Below are 15,789 nucleotides of genomic sequence, written 5' to 3'. Positions count from 1 at the left end.
GGGACTTCTGAAGGCTTTCATGCAAACCGGGGAAAAGATACTTTTTCACCAATCTGGGGTCCCAAATGTGTAATCAGTGGATTGCGGTCAAGTACTGTTTGTTTCTGAAGAAATCTCGTTGGTTAAACTGTCCGTGCTGGATCAGATGGACCAAAAGCATGCACCCACTATGACCCTTTTGTGGAATAGTTTGAACAAACTTGTACTAAAGGTTGTCCTCTGCTCTCATGTGAATCACATCATTATGATGTGTGTGGTAGAAAATGTATCGGTGCTATATTTTGTCAACAGTCTGCAGGTTTTCGCAAAAGAACACATTTGCGGGCTCCTATCTAAAGCGCCCAAAAGTACAAATCAAACTACACAAACATGTGGCATGATAAAAAAAGAAGATTTTATATATCTACACACAGTATATAGTATATAGTATAATAGGGTAATGTAGTTAGGCTGGAAACCGATTAATTAAGGATGTCCTCCGCCAATTGCCCATAATTGGCTAAGATAGGCTCCAGCACCTCTGTGACCCTTGTAAGGATAAACTGAAAAGAAAATGAATGAAGATAGTGTAGTTTACGAACAAACATGTGGCATGATAATAAAAAAAAGAATTTATATATCTACACACAGTATATAGTATAATAGTGTAATGTGGTTAGGCTGGAAACCGAGTAATTAAGGATGTCCTCCGCCTATTGCCCATAATTGGCTAAGATAGGCTCCAGCACCTCCGTGACCCTTGTAAGGATAAACTGAAAAGAAAATGAATGAAGATAGTGTAGTTTACGAACAAATTGTTAACAATCATGTAGTGATTGTTTAGTGTGCAGAGTAGAAACATGACAGACCGCTCTTACTGGTGATTAAAGATGGGTTACTTTCAGAAATATGGCATGTATTTTTGTCTCCATATAAACTTTTGAAGTCATCTATGAATGCATTCTTAAGGGTTATTGTCACTGTTATTATTAGTTGTTGAATGTGTTGTTTATTATTTTGCACTGTATGTTTCTGTTCACATCTACTTGAATTGAGGTTAGGTAACCAGAGAATTTCTCCTTCGTATTCCCTCCTTTCCTTTCCCCTGATGTGGTTAGCACTCCCGCTCTCTCTTTGTGTCTCTCTGTCTAGTGCAAGTGGGATGTCTTGAAATATTAACCAAACTGCTCTTCATTTTTCAAATATGATCGAAAACATACTACTAAATAAGTCAAGATTGGGGGCTGCTGAGGGTTGTGGTAACACAGGACCTTTCAAATAAACAATAAAACCACACACACAACAATAATAAAAGGCAATCCCATTGATAATGGACCCATCTATTAATCTTCGTGTCAATCCATACATCCACCCAGAAACTACTTTATGTCCAATAAATCTCTTTCCCTTGCTCTTCTTTTGACAGATTCTCAGTTTTTTGCTTTCCTCAGAATTCTAATGAGGACTGTTTAACCGTCTTACTTCGCTGTGAGCAGCGTGGGTTCGATTCCCACTATGTGGCGGAGTGATTTTAAGTGCTATCTTGTCTGTCTCTGTGTGCCCAGTTTAGGGTGTAGTCCAACTTTCTCCCAGCTGGCATAGGGTCCAGCACCCCGCGACCCGAGGATAAGCGGCGTTGAAAAGGAATGAACGGATATTATTTGGTTAGATTGTTCATTGTATTGAGTGTGTGCATAGTAGATGGCAGACTTTTGGGGGTTTAGGGTGAGAGGCTAAGTGGTTATTTCTCCCCCTTGTCAGCTGCCAAAACATGCGGTCTGTGAATTAGCAGATAAAATTGTGTGTGAATATGAGTAAAGAATGCTTCAGTCTTGGGCGCAGAGATATGCGTCTGTGTTTGTTATACTATACACTTTGAGTAGATGTGGGTATTTATCCTGTGTGTTGGGGATTTTGTCCTCTGTGTATACTGTTTGTGATGAGGGCTGCAGTGACAGCTGCCGAAGGGGTGCTGGGGCTGACTGCTGCTGACTGATAAGGGAGGGGTTTCTGTATTAGTGACATGAAGAGACGCTTAATAGTTTAGCTGTGCCTAACACAAACACACTTGTGCGCCTCACTGACCAGAGCCAGGTTGAGGAAAACCTGAGTGATGCTTGTCAGGCCTAATTCAAAAGTTTTGGGAAACAACTAATCAAGTTCCCCTTCCCTGATCAACACCTTTTGAAATATTTGCATGCTATGCTTCAAAAGCTATGAAAAAAGCTTCAGAAAGGCCTTTTTTAATTTTTTCTATGCAGACAGTTTAATAACCAGAAGTTATTTTTGGCTCAGAATCTTGCCCTCCACTTTAACAAACACCTTAAATATGGACTAAAAATTCTTATTGACGCATTATCCCTAATGTGATTCGTGGTGATATAAACTCTTTCAAGGTAAAGCCTACCCACACAGTCATCGTTTTTCTATTGTCCCTTCTGCTTAATTCCTACCTCCCTAACCCACACATTCAAAGACTAATAAACCCATTGAAGTCCCATAATGTGATTGTCTTGCCTGAAATAATAATAACCCCATTAGTACTTAATTATTCATGTTTTAGTCATACAATCCAAGTTAACGGTTCAAACATTAGTACATAACAAAACTCCAGAGGCTATGCTTTTAATTTAATTCCATCTAAATTGATTTTGGGCCAGGCTTGTGCTTTTCACTTGCTCCTCCACTGAAGAGCGGTGGCTACAAAAGAGAGGGAGAGACAGGAGATAACTTGGTAGTGCAGTCGCAGCTGGACCATCCAAAAGGAGGTTCTTTCACAATCGTTGGGCTTCGGTTGGCCTAAGCAAAAATGTGGTTTGCTTCCTCTGATGCCGCATATGAAAGTATGTTTAAACATTGTACTCTGGTGTAGCTATAAAAAAAGAGGTGGGAAAGTATTACACAAAGGGCCGCCCGCAGTGGGTCTGGTCATGGTCTTTGTTCCAGCCAATGCAGTACAGACAGTTCAACCAAGGGGGGTTCTGAGGAATCAAACTGATTACACTTGTAACTCACTGTATTGGTGAAAACAAGTCGTATTGTTTGCATTAACTAAAAACTTGCAGCCATGTGTGGACTAACAGCTCAGCGGTGCTCTAATCGAAGTATTCTGTTGTGTATTGGTGAAGTTCAGTTCACCCCAACGGGCTGGGGACATATTCATTGGAGAGGCTACGTGTGTTATAGTGTGTTTGGTATTTTGGAACAGAACTTGCTTTTCTTCTTTTGCTTTTACGTTTATTATAATTATTATTATTTTTATGTTGGTTAAACATTTTCAGAGTACATGCTTCTGCTAAATTTACTTTTAAAAAAGGCTTTTTCTAAGGCTGCTATTAGAATAAACGATGACAAACTTGCACTCCAACTTGCAGATGCAGGTTGCAATAATGGGACCCCCTTTCCCTCTTCTCCCTCCCTGCTCTTTTGACCTCCCTTCACTTTGATCTGTTTTATGTCACCCTGTCTCTCTCTCTCTCTCTCTCCCACACACACACTTACCCACACGCACATACACACCCACGCGCACACACAAGCCGAAGCACTAAGCCCACCTTTGTTTCTGTCCATGCATCCCTCCTCGTGTGTGTCTGAGCTTTGCTTTTTGTTAAAGCCAGCGTGTGGTCTTTTATTCACCCAGGGGCCTTTTTTTTCAGGACAGTTGTTTTTAAACGTCCACGTCCTACTCACTTTGGACTTGATACTTGGGGATTATTCCATTCCAGTTTGTGCGAATTTGTCTGGTAAAAAGTCAATAGCTAGTAGAAAAGGAGTTAACGGACAAAGTGAAAAACAATGTGTTAAAATAAGGTCCTGAAAAACATGGTAAGTATACACTAAGAACTATTTTGTGATAATACATGGATATTTATCATTAATACTAATGTAATTCCCTATAAGGTGATTATATGTATTTACCTATTTAGTGTGCCTTTAACATGATTAATTTCATCCAAGATGAATAAATTTTCTCTTTCTCTTTTTTCTTTCTCTCTTTTTGTCTTAATCTTTCTCTTTGTCTTTTTATCTCTCTTTCACTCTCGCTCGCGTTCTCTTTCTGCATTCTTGTTTGCCGTTTTCACCCATTAATTTCTATGTCCGTGCTTGACCCTCAACTGTTAATATCGACTCTCTTGGGGACTGAATGATTTGTTGCATCAGTAATTATTCCACACCAGGTACAGGTGGCATCAAAGCAGTTTAACTTATGTCTGCTATTCTGTATGTTAACGTGGTGCCAACATCTGGTTTTAATTTGGATGGTGTGGAGAGGCACTACAACATTATAAGAGGTGTTTAGTGTAATATTCTGATTACCTTATTGGAAGGCGTTTATTATAAACCTTTGTATTTTGGTTCTAGTTATCCCCCAAAAAGTTATATTACATGGGCAGGCGCCCATTTTGTCTGTAGTCCCTCATTTTACTATGTCTTTGACATATAATGTTTGATTTTGGTTTCTGATAAATAAAAACAATGCCCCCCAAAAACTTCTAGTCCAATACTGCAGTGTGACATTTATATATTTTTCCCTTTCATTTTGCATTCTTTGGATAGTGCCAATTATAGTCTAAAAATTATGGTGTACAAATATGCATTCGGATTGTAAATATCTGTGGCTGTTTATTATTTATTACTCTCTGCATATAGTGTATAAGCACCTCTCCCAGTGTGCATTCTCTCTTGCCGTCTGCGCCTCTAATCCCTGAATATGCCACTAATGGCAGGTCCAGGTGTTCTGCTCTGCTTCTCCTCTCCCCTGGGATCCTCTCTTTAGCGTGTACGTGTGTGTGCTCACATGTATTCCACTCATGGGGGGTTTATGAGTTGTGACTAGGGGGCTGTCCAGGATCCTATCCTCCAGAAGGGATGGGAGGGAAGAGGAATGGCAGGCGGGAGGTACCCGCATCCCACAGCTTGCTTTCTGGACTCCCTAGAGCACAAGACCCCCTCTACCACAGTCCCCTGGGTCTTAAGTGCCTCATTGCCTTACTATCTCACATTCCCCTCATTTTATATTCTTATCACTCCAGTCTGCCCCTTATCATCAGGAATTTATGTTTCTGCATTGCATCAGATTTTTGGTACAGAAGTTTCAGTAAATTTCCGGTTCAGACAGATAAAATTGTGTTTGGCATATTTATGCCATATTCACACCAGAAAGCGCTTCATTCCTTCACATGTGCCCTAATGTACATAGTTGCATGTTTGTGTTTTGAATTGTGAGCTCCAGCTGCCTGTCTCACTTATTTATACATCTCATTTACACGTTGGTTAATGAAGAAGGGCGTCTGGATTCAGCCAAGTAATACAGTGGATGTATTTTCAGATCAGTTAGGTCCAATTGCAGTATCGTAGATGTTTGTCTCAAAATAAATACACCCATGGGTTTAAAGGATGCTATTGCTTATGCTCACAATTGTATTTCAAAAGTAACCTGGTTGCTATTATTGTAGCATTATTACAACGTACTTGTGGTATTATAGGCTGAAGGCTGCCCTCTACTGGGTAACCCGTCACCTATAGGCAACCCATAACCTTCAGTTAATATATATATTCCGCGGTTACCTCTATACCCTCAAAGTCCTAAACTGTAGAAGGCTTCCTTCTCTTGGATAACAGCTAACACTAATCTGCAATGTATTAACATGCCCTTTTACAAAAATAAATACAAGTCTGTCTCCAAGGGTCGAAAAATTCTGCTACATTCTCCTTTCCTACCAAGTTTCAAAACGAGCGGTTTACGAATGACGGAGGAGAAGGACTTCAAAGTTATTGTCCACAAGAAGAACAACCCGAGTTGGATCTAGAACTCTTGAATCTGTAAAAATCAATGGTCTCCTTACTTGTGTCTATGTATGACAAATGTCTGACTAAGACCACACAAATTTTGGTCGTTCATGATGCTCAGTGTCTTGGAACAGACGTATGGCCACACTGCAAGTATCAGAGCCTGCCCGATTATCGAATATAGATGCAAAGAGCTAATACCGACAGTTGACAACGTCAGAAAGTGGGACAAGCATCTGTTAATCATTCACGGAGACACGTACCAAAAATAGGGATTTACTATGCTTGTAATGGGCAAAAAAAAGACCTTTATCATCCAAACACGCTCTGACCTCCCTGAGTGGAGTTTGCATGTTCTCAGAGTGCCTGCCTGTGTATGCTCCTGGTACTCTGATTTCCTCCCACATCCCCAAAACAGCGTTGTATCCTGGTTGAACACTCTAAATTGTCCCGATGTATGTAGTGTGAGCGAGAATGGTTGTTTCTCTCGTTGTGACTTGCAATTGCCTGACATGCAATTCAGGGTGTCCTCAGCTTACTGCCCAAATTTGGATAGGCTTGACTTTCAGCAGGAAGGAAAGGACACCCATTATTGGCAATTTTATTAACAAACCTAAAACAAGTTTTTTATTATTATTCTCTTTTATATGTGACATTAAGCAGAAATTCACGAAATCGACTATCAGCCCACCCCATCTTTAGCCCACTGCTCCTAACCTTCTGCCCTCAGACTCACTGGCACAAACACACAAACAGACACATAGTCACTGCCCATATGGAGCAGTTGGCGCCCAAAAGCGTCCGAAGCAGCCGGACCCTTTCCCAGGGCAGAAGGTGAGGGTCCCCACTGCCTGCCTACTGCGCATTTGTGTGTGTTTTGTATCGGCAAGAGCTCAAGACCCGGGACAGACTGCATTCTCGTCCTTGTGTTCCAGTATGTAGAGTATATGTATGTCCCAACAGACTGCGTCCCATGTGAACTTCAAGGACGCCAGCAGAGGTCTTTGCTCCCCCACAAGCATAAATCAGAGCTGCTCTTAAACATATGTGATGAACTGAGGGTTTCATTTAACAGTCCAGCATAATATGTCAAGCAGACAATATTTGTAGAATCAGTTGCAATGTCAATATTGCTTTGAAGGAAAAGGAAAGTCTGCTACCAATTTTATTTCACAGTTCCATCAGCAACAGGTAGTTTCAGCCAAACAATCTGACTGGTCCAATACACGTTCCTACTGTGCAATTCACATGATGCATTGCAACCACAAATCTGTGCTTAAATTATCAGTTGCCATGCCAACTCACATGATAATCACACAAACAGGCAGGACTCTCGCATTGTTTCTCATGTTCTTTAAACCCAATCACAAGTTGTATTTTCATCCTCACCATGTGGGCTGCTTTGCTGCAAATCAAAAAAAGAAACCCATTATAATAATAATAAAAAAAATAAAACTTCATTCAGGTTTTTTTCCCTTAAGCCTGGCAATCATGAGTTTGTTCAGTGCTACCCAGAGTGCAAAGTTGTTTTTCTGCTCCCCATGGTGAGTCTGAGTCTGTGCATGCTAGTGCTAGAGTGGCCTCAGGCCATCGCAGGGGGGCCTGGTTGCAGTGCAAGGGAGAGGGTGAAGGGTAGAGGTATCGGAAGGAAGCAGGGTAAAGACAGTCTTCTTTTCAATAGCCAAACAGAAAGGTGGAATAGGCAAATTGATGGGAGAAGCGAGGCTGATGGAGGAATACACTTTGGAGTTGAGTAAATTAAAGTGACCATAATTACATTTGGAATCATTTCAGCTGCACAGAGAGGTGATATCCCACGTCCAAAGAGCCAGTCTTTGCAGCCAGGGATCAGACCGACAAGGACCCCTCCATTGGCTGCTGCCCAACTGTCTGCACACTCGACCTCTTTGGCCCCTCCCACAGGCGGCGAGCCTATGGGAAGGGGAACTCACGTAGCCTCTTCGGGCTGTACCCAAGAGGACCCCATTAGTGTAGTCAACATAACTCTTGGGGAGTCGCACGTGTACGCTTGTCCCCTCGTTGCCTTTCCTTAACAAGAGAAGATGAGAAAAAGGGGCGGGCGTCAACAAATGAATATTATGTATTAACCCACTCGACTTCTTATCCCCGTTTTTTTTTTCAAGCTGGATTTTCCACATTTCCTCCTAAAGTATCTCCCCTTAAAAAAAAGACATCAATCCACCCTTTAATGCGGCCTCTTGAGCTTTCTTCTATAATTTAACATTAAACTGAAAATGTCTTGCCCCCCCTCCCCTCTGCATCACGCTATTCCTCCCAGTTTGCCATTCGGCCTTGTCTTGCCAGGTCCCCTCGTGGCCGACTGACAAAGACGGCGTTAAAATACCGTGTGATCCTCCATTTTAGCGCCAGCCACGCTAGTCAGAGGATTAAGGCTCTTTAATGACGCTAATCTCTGCTCCCATTCTTTCCCGACACCCCAACACCCCACCCTTCAAAAAGTGATTTCTCCCTTTGGCTCGGACCGAATCGGTCTGTTCAGTTCCTCTTGTTTTCCACATCCTCACTGCTCCTACTCTCCGACTTTACAAGTATTCCATTCTAACCGGCTCAGTCTGTCTTAAAAAGAGTTGATTCACCCCAGCTGCTTTGCTTTTCCGCCTTGCCTTCCGACTCTAACAATTAAACATTTGGGGACATGGCCATTCAAATCGGGATCTAGTGTTCTTTCAGTGCCAGCCATTTTCCCAAAGGGCAACCCCGAGAGTGCCAACCCATTTAGGGTATTTTGTGGCCCACTAAAATTTTGTATATCAGCACCATTTCCTCATGGAAACTACCAAATGAAATATAACATGTTTTCTTTCATACAAGACAAAACAATGTGTCTATCCTTTTCTTTTCTTTTATAATAGTTTTAGTTTACTTAAAGAGTAAGTTATCAGTTATATATATAATTTTTTTCTTGCCAAATTTATAATTCATACTTTTTCTGTGTCTCATTAACCCCTCGTGGAGTTCTATTTGCTCGTCGCTCTGTCTACATTTTCCTGACAATCGATTCATTACAAGAATTTATTTCCCTGCACTCTTTGTAAGGTTTACTTAGTTGACAGCAAACACATTTAAAAATGGAACACATGCTATTCTACGATTTGCAAATATAGATGCAGAAATTTGCCTCTACAAGAATCCGTCCTTCACTTATTTTCCTCTTCTTCATTTTATTCTGTTCTATGGTCGAAAAACTATATTTAAAACTCCACCCATATTCATTAAAACATATAGAACAATGGCAAACAATTATTCAGCCCCTTTTTAGCTGTGTGAAAATTTTTAACACTGCATTAAAGAAGCTTGCGGTTGCCCTTCACCAAACTCCGCTTGATCCAACCTATTGCATAATAAGAAAGGGAAGGAAAAAAAGACTAATTCCCACCAACATAAGTAAGAGTAAATCAGTCTTTCTCAGTTTTGGAAATATATCCTAATTGCTATTCAGACATTTCAATCTGCCAAGGCTCTAATGAAAATATGATGAGGCGGATCTCGGGTCCGCAGGGATGAGTGAAAGGCTGCGAGGGGAGGGATGGCTGCAGAGGGAGGATGAAGGGAGAAAAAATACACTCTGTCCTTATTTCGGGGCCCCGTTGGGGATACATAGTTCTCGGAGCCTTCTATTTAGATGTTGCTGCTGCGGCGGAGTGTGTCTTCTATTTTTTTGCGCTTCATCTCTGCCACCCTCATTTGCCGTCTGTATTTGCATGGTTGTATATAACCAGGATAAATGTATTTATCTTATTTTGTTGTTTATAGCCTCTCTCATATTTGAGAACTCCCACAGGCTGCCTCTTGCCTTCCAAGAACGATGTAACTTCTTATTAATCATTCTAATGTTCCCTGTTTTACCCCCTTCTCTGTCTGTGCTCTAATTGCAATTTTGGAGGAAATCCTGTGGTTATGTACTTTTTCCTATTTGGCGGCACATCAATATGAAGTATTTTAAAGCAACGAGACACTCTCAATCCCCCCCCCCCAGACGGCGATGACGACCCGGCGGGGCTGTCCTGGGTGCCTTCCTCGCCTTCCAGTAAAGACGTGGCGTCGCCTTCGCAGATGCCCGACGGATGTTGTGACCTCGGCATGGCGACAGGTGGTGAGGAGGAAGGAGGTGCCGGTCTGCCATATCCTTGTCAATTCTGCGACAAGTCCTTCAGGTATCATATTTAACACATTTGAATTCCTAGCGACAGTCAAATGAACAAAAATTTATCATATGCTTGAACTTAAATTGTATACAACCTAGAATCATTCTAATGTGATTATTAATTAATTAAACGTCATGTTAAAATTTTACCCATTATTATTTCATTATTCTTGCTCTCCACTTCAATTGGTAAAATACAAAATTATAATGTTTTTTCACTGGTTTTGTTCAAATAACAAAACTCACTACTATATATGTGTGTATATATATATATATATATATATATATATATATATATATATATATATATATATATATATATATATATGTGTATATATACACATATATATATATGTGTATATATATTAAATAACATATATATATGTATGTATATATATGTATATATATATATATTAACATTGAATATGACATAAAACCATGGAATATAATTGTTGGTACAGATATTATGATGTGCAAGCTGTAGGTATTTTCTCTTTTTAATGAATCTGTCTGAATCGTATTGGAACTTTATTTACTTCTTCCACTAAGCTCCAATTTCCTTCCTAATCATAGCCAGTAAAACAAACGAATGAACATCTTTGTACCCGTCATCCCACATGCACATTTTTTCACTGTGCAGTTCTCTCATTCTTTTCTCCAGCCGGCTGAGCTACCTAAAACGCCACGAGCAGATCCACAGTGACAAACTGCCTTTCAAGTGCACCTTTTGCAGCCGGCTCTTTAAACACAAGCGGAGCAGAGACCGTCACGTCAAACTCCACACAGGTAGACAAGGGAATCACACATTATTTTTTGTAATTATTGATAATATGGCGGATCACCCGAAATAAGAAAGTTTAGGATAAGCCTCATCAGAGATTGAAGAGCAGTTTGAAATGAATTCTTCTTTGCAGCTCCATTCATTTTATTGAGTTATTTTTTTTGTGTGATAATTATCTATTCTTCATTTGTGAACTAATGCAGGAGACAAGAAATATAGTTGCCAAGAGTGCGAGGCTGCATTTTCCCGCTCTGACCATCTAAAGATCCATCTCAAGACTCACAGGTAAGCATATGATGTGTCATTTATATTTGACCTTTTAAATGTTTGATGTTATAGTGTATTTATCTATATAAAATTTCTACTTAATAGCTCCAGCAAACCATTTAAGTGCAGCGTGTGCAAACGAGGCTTCTCCTCGACATCATCTTTGCAGAGCCACATGCAGGTACGGTATCCTGTCTTCTTGCACGGGTTTTGTTACAACTAATAATTGAATAATCTTTTTCAACTTAGTTTTTCCTAATAAACTTTGCTCAAGCAGGCACACCGTAAAAACCGTGAGCATCTTGCGTTGAGGAGCGACAAGGACGGCGGCAAAAAGGGAGCCGCTGGAGAGGTGGACCTGGAGCAGGACCTTTACATGTGTGATTACTGCGAAGAGACATTCAGCCAAACTGACGAGTTGGAGAAACACGTCATGACCCGGCACCCCCAGCTGTCTGACCGAGCAGACTTGCAATGCATCCACTGTCCTGAGATATTCCTGGATGAGGCCTCGCTCCTTACTCATATTGACACACAACACGCCAACCGCAAACACAAGTATAAGACTGCATTCCTTTTCACTCTCATTTTGGAAGAAAGACAAAGCATGTTAACTCATTGGCTGCTATTGATGGTGACTCAGTGGCACCTCCTAAAATTGTCAAATTACCAGGTGAAGACACTTAAGATATTGGAGTGGCACACGGATAGAAAAAGGCATAATTTCAGGAAATCATTTAGTTTTAGTAAACGAGTAAAGAGGCCAGCAGACAACTGTTTGGCCGATATCAAAGGACAGCCAACAGCTTTACCGTGTGCATCCCAGCGAGCATAATCTTGTTTAGCGAATTGGAAAAAGCTGAGAATTTCATTTTTTTATCTGTAAGTGGATAAGAAAAGAAGTGGCTACCCCTAGTACTATTTCAGCCAATTAACTGCATGTATCCCAAATTATGGGGAGGGGTCTCTGTGCTGGTATGAGACTGCTAACAAATTGGCTGCTTGTAGGCGATGTAATTTTTCTTTTTTTAAACATGATCTTCTCCCTTATAAAGGGTCTAAGAAATTCACTATTTGCCTTATTAAATACTTTGATCATCTGTCTTTTCACATTAAGTTCATTTATACTAGGTTTTGTCTGTCCCTTTATATTTACTGTATATTTTAGCTCGCAATAGTTGTAAAAGTATTAAAATCTTTGGATGCCTATTACCATCAATGGCACTGAAAGATAATCCCTGAATGCCAGCCATACCAGTTAAAATGCTTTAAATGGCTGTGTCAGTCAATTGAAGTGAATGAGTGACCGTCTGCTTTTTGTTATCTCCAGATGTCCTGTTTGTTTAGAACAATTCCCCTCCGTGGAAGACGTCTACTGCCACCTCGACAGCCACCGGCAGCCTGACTCTTCTAATCACAGTGCCGCCAGCCCTGATCCTGCATTGGGGAGTGTGGCTTCAATGAGTTCGGCCACTCCGGACTCCAGTGCCAGCCTGGAGAGAGGATCCACCCCTGATTCTACCCTGAAGCCCGGCCAAGGCAGCGAACGGGGCCGAAGAAGAGGCAACGACAGCAGCGAGGAGTTGGGGATAAGCTTAGTGCATCCGGGTGGAGGTACGTCTTGAACAAGCTGTATCTCTGACATTCCCTTGACGTACTCTACAAAGTTTGCTTAAACATACATTTCACTGTCCACCTCCATAGGTGGAGGAGGAAACTGGGCTAAAGTAACGTACACTTGTCCTTACTGCTCAAAGAGAGACTTCAATAGCCTAGCAGTGTTAGAGATCCATTTAAAAACCATCCACGTCGACAAACCACAGCAGAGCCACACGTGTCAGATCTGCCTGGACACTCTGCCGACACTCTACAATCTCAACGAGCATGTGCGCAAAGCTCACCGTTCCAGCGGAGGAACTGCAAGCCCCGCAGCAGCGGCTTTCCCCCTTCTGCAGTTCACTAATGTGACAGCATTCCATTGTAACTACTGCCCCGATATGTTCAGCGATATTAACTCATTGCAAGAACATATTCGAGTGTCTCACTGTCTGCCTGGTGGAATTTTGGCAGGTTCCACCACATTAGGTAAGAAATAAGATCATGAAGTAAATGCTAAATAAATGGTATGCTTGAGATTTTGAAGAATGGATGATTTCATGAAGACGTATTGAGGAAAACGTCAGGGCGCCACTTAGCTGCAGAGGCTTTTTGATACAATGGAACTATGGCCCTTCTATGCTTTAGGGGAATTAAACAACTAAAAAGATTTTCGTGACATTCAGAATGATCGAATCAAATTGTTTATATCCCCAATTGTTGTAAGAACAGTCAATGCCATTTTCTCATCTACTTACTTAAAGTAAATCAGTGTGCAAGTTGTTCCTATATTGATCTGCAGTTTGATGGGTGCACATGGGAGATCGTTACTTTTTGTTTATAGTATTTTCTTGTCATTGTTCAAATAGGAATGATCTTGGCCGAGTTTCATTAAGCACAGCCATATCAAAATAAATTGTTTTTTTTCACCATAGAGGGGAATCACGCCTTCTTCTGCAACCAATGTTCCATGGGATTCCTGACAGAGTCTTCATTGACCGAACACATTCAACAGACTCATTGCAACTCGGCTGTAGGGGGTGGGGCAACCTCTGGGGGAGCGCTGGCTAAACTCGAGTCTCCCGTACTACAGTCTGCATCCCAATCATTCATGGAGGTAAAACACAAAACTATACATACTATGGAAATTTAAACTACAGCCCTTTGTCTGCTTGGCATTATGATGCTTTCTCATTAGACCACCAAATCCAATGTAGCCGCCTAGTTTATTATCTACTTAATTTCCCCTGTGGGAAAAATGGAGTATGTCTACTAAAAAGATATGTTGTGTATATGGGAGCTAGACCATTTTTCCCTTTATGCTCTAAGGACATTCTACGTTTATTTTATACATGCAGGTTTACTCTTGCCCATACTGCACCAACTCTCCAATCTTCGGGTCACTCCTCAAGCTCACGAAGCACATAAAGGAGAACCACAAGAACATTCCGTTGGCTAACAACAAGAGACAGGCAAAGGTGGCTGACCTTAGCCCCGCTTCCTCCGATGTAGAGATCTCCTCCCCAAAACGGCACCGCCTCGGAGGGGACTCCACGCCTTCGGTAGGGAGCAACGGGGACTATCCATGCAACCAGTGCGATATGCGATTTGCCAGCTTTGAGGGTTTCCAAGCCCACCTGAAATCACACCTGGAGATGCTTCTAAGGCGCCAATCGTGCCCCCAGTGTAACAAAGAGGACTTTGAATCCCAGGAGGCCTTGCTTCAACACCTGACTGTGCACTACATGACTACATCCACTCAGTACATGTGTGAAAGTTGTGATAAGCAGTTCTCCTCAGTGGATGACTTGCAGAAACACTTGCTGGACATGCACACCTTTGTGCTGTACCATTGTACACTCTGCCAAGAGGTCTTTGACTCCAAAGTCTCCATACAGGTGAAGAAACTTTTACTACATGGATGAGTAATGTTATTTGAATCATTCTTTAAGCTGTTTTGATAAAATGGTGTATAAGGACCTTAATTTGTTCTTTAGGTTCATTTGGCAGTGAAGCACAGCAATGAAAAGAAGCTATTCCGCTGCACAGCCTGCGCATGGGACTTCAGGAAAGAGACAGAACTTCAGCTCCACGTTAAGCATAACCATGTGGGCCAGAGGTCAGGCCTCCCAGGAGGGCTCAGTGCAGGTATGACTGCCAGTGTATGTATGATGTGGGGATTACTCTGTTACTTTTAAAAATATGAAGGGGAAGAAATCTGTACAGTGAAGGGGAGTTTGAAAGTTGTAGTAACAACACCAGTGTTTATAGGTCTGTAAGACTGTTAGATAAACTATGAATCCATTTTTCCAATCAGTTTTTTTTTCTTCCCTCAAGGTCTTAAGCCCAGGAAGTGCATCTTCTGTGGCGAGACATTTGGAACAGAGGTGGAGCTACAGTGTCACATCACCACTCATAGCAAGAAATTCACATGCCGCTTCTGTGGCAAATCCTTCCACGCCATTTCACTGCTAGAAAGGCACCTCCGGGAGAAGCACTGCATCTTCGACGGGGCTAACGTCACAGGCAACGGAGGTGGCACGGGCAGCAGTGGCAGCCAGAATGGCACACCGAACGGACTGACTCAGTCTGTGAAGAGAGGAGGCAGCACGGGCGGCGGTGGCGCAGGTGCTGGCGAAAGGACGACTGTGGCGACGGAGCAGGCCGACCTTCAAAGCATTTTGTTGAAGAACAGCAACGCCAGTGGAGGAGGAGATACAGCAAACAGTCACGAAGCCAGTGGCGGTGAGGAGGAGCTGGACAATTCTGAGCCCATGTATGCCTGCGACATTTGTGGTGCGGCCTACACCATGGAGTCCCTTCTTCAGAACCATCGGCTGCGTGACCATAACATCAGACCAGGAGAAGATGATGCCGGTTTGAGCTTATTTCCTTCAAATGCACGTTTTGTTAAAAATCTAAGGTTATTTGTTCTGATGTGTCAACTGGAAACCTGACAAACAGGTACTCGGAAAAAGAAGGCCGACTTCATCAAGGGGAACCACAAGTGCAACATCTGTTCCAGAACTTTCTTCTCCGAGACCGGGCTTCGTGAGCACGCACAGACGCACCGTGGACCCGCCAAGCATTACATGTGTCCAATATGTGGCGAACGATTCCCTTCTCTGTTAACCCTGACAGAACACAAGGTATCTTATCACTATTGATTTACACAGTAGACTCTTTAATA

General features: G+C 42.0%; 1 protein-coding gene across 5 annotated transcripts in view; it reads left to right on the top strand.

The window, feature by feature from the left end:
* Positions 1-15,789, top strand: part of znf423 (zinc finger protein 423) — a 91,113-nt gene that overhangs the window by 30,597 nt on the left and 44,727 nt on the right. For 3 of the 5 annotated variants that reach the window (XM_077596010.1, XM_077596008.1, XM_077596012.1), the window contains exons 4-15: positions 9,788-9,965; positions 10,617-10,741; positions 10,940-11,021; positions 11,109-11,184; positions 11,278-11,561; positions 12,334-12,617; positions 12,708-13,088; positions 13,535-13,716; positions 13,958-14,497; positions 14,597-14,747; positions 14,937-15,476; positions 15,564-15,748. In XM_077596010.1, the coding sequence (XP_077452136.1) occupies positions 9,788-9,965; positions 10,617-10,741; positions 10,940-11,021; positions 11,109-11,184; positions 11,278-11,561; positions 12,334-12,617; positions 12,708-13,088; positions 13,535-13,716; positions 13,958-14,497; positions 14,597-14,747; positions 14,937-15,476; positions 15,564-15,748 (3,008 nt within the window). The remainder of the gene's footprint in view (positions 1-9,787; positions 9,966-10,616; positions 10,742-10,939; positions 11,022-11,108; positions 11,185-11,277; positions 11,562-12,333; positions 12,618-12,707; positions 13,089-13,534; positions 13,717-13,957; positions 14,498-14,596; positions 14,748-14,936; positions 15,477-15,563; positions 15,749-15,789) is intronic. The other 2 variants (XM_077596009.1, XM_077596013.1) reach the window with 1 other exon arrangement.

Source organism: Stigmatopora argus, chromosome 3 (genome assembly GCF_051989625.1).
Source record: "Stigmatopora argus isolate UIUO_Sarg chromosome 3, RoL_Sarg_1.0, whole genome shotgun sequence".
NCBI classification, from domain to species: domain Eukaryota; kingdom Metazoa; phylum Chordata; class Actinopteri; order Syngnathiformes; family Syngnathidae; genus Stigmatopora; species Stigmatopora argus.
The sequence above is the reverse complement of the archived record's forward strand: the minus strand, read 5'-3'. Positions and strand labels throughout refer to the sequence as shown.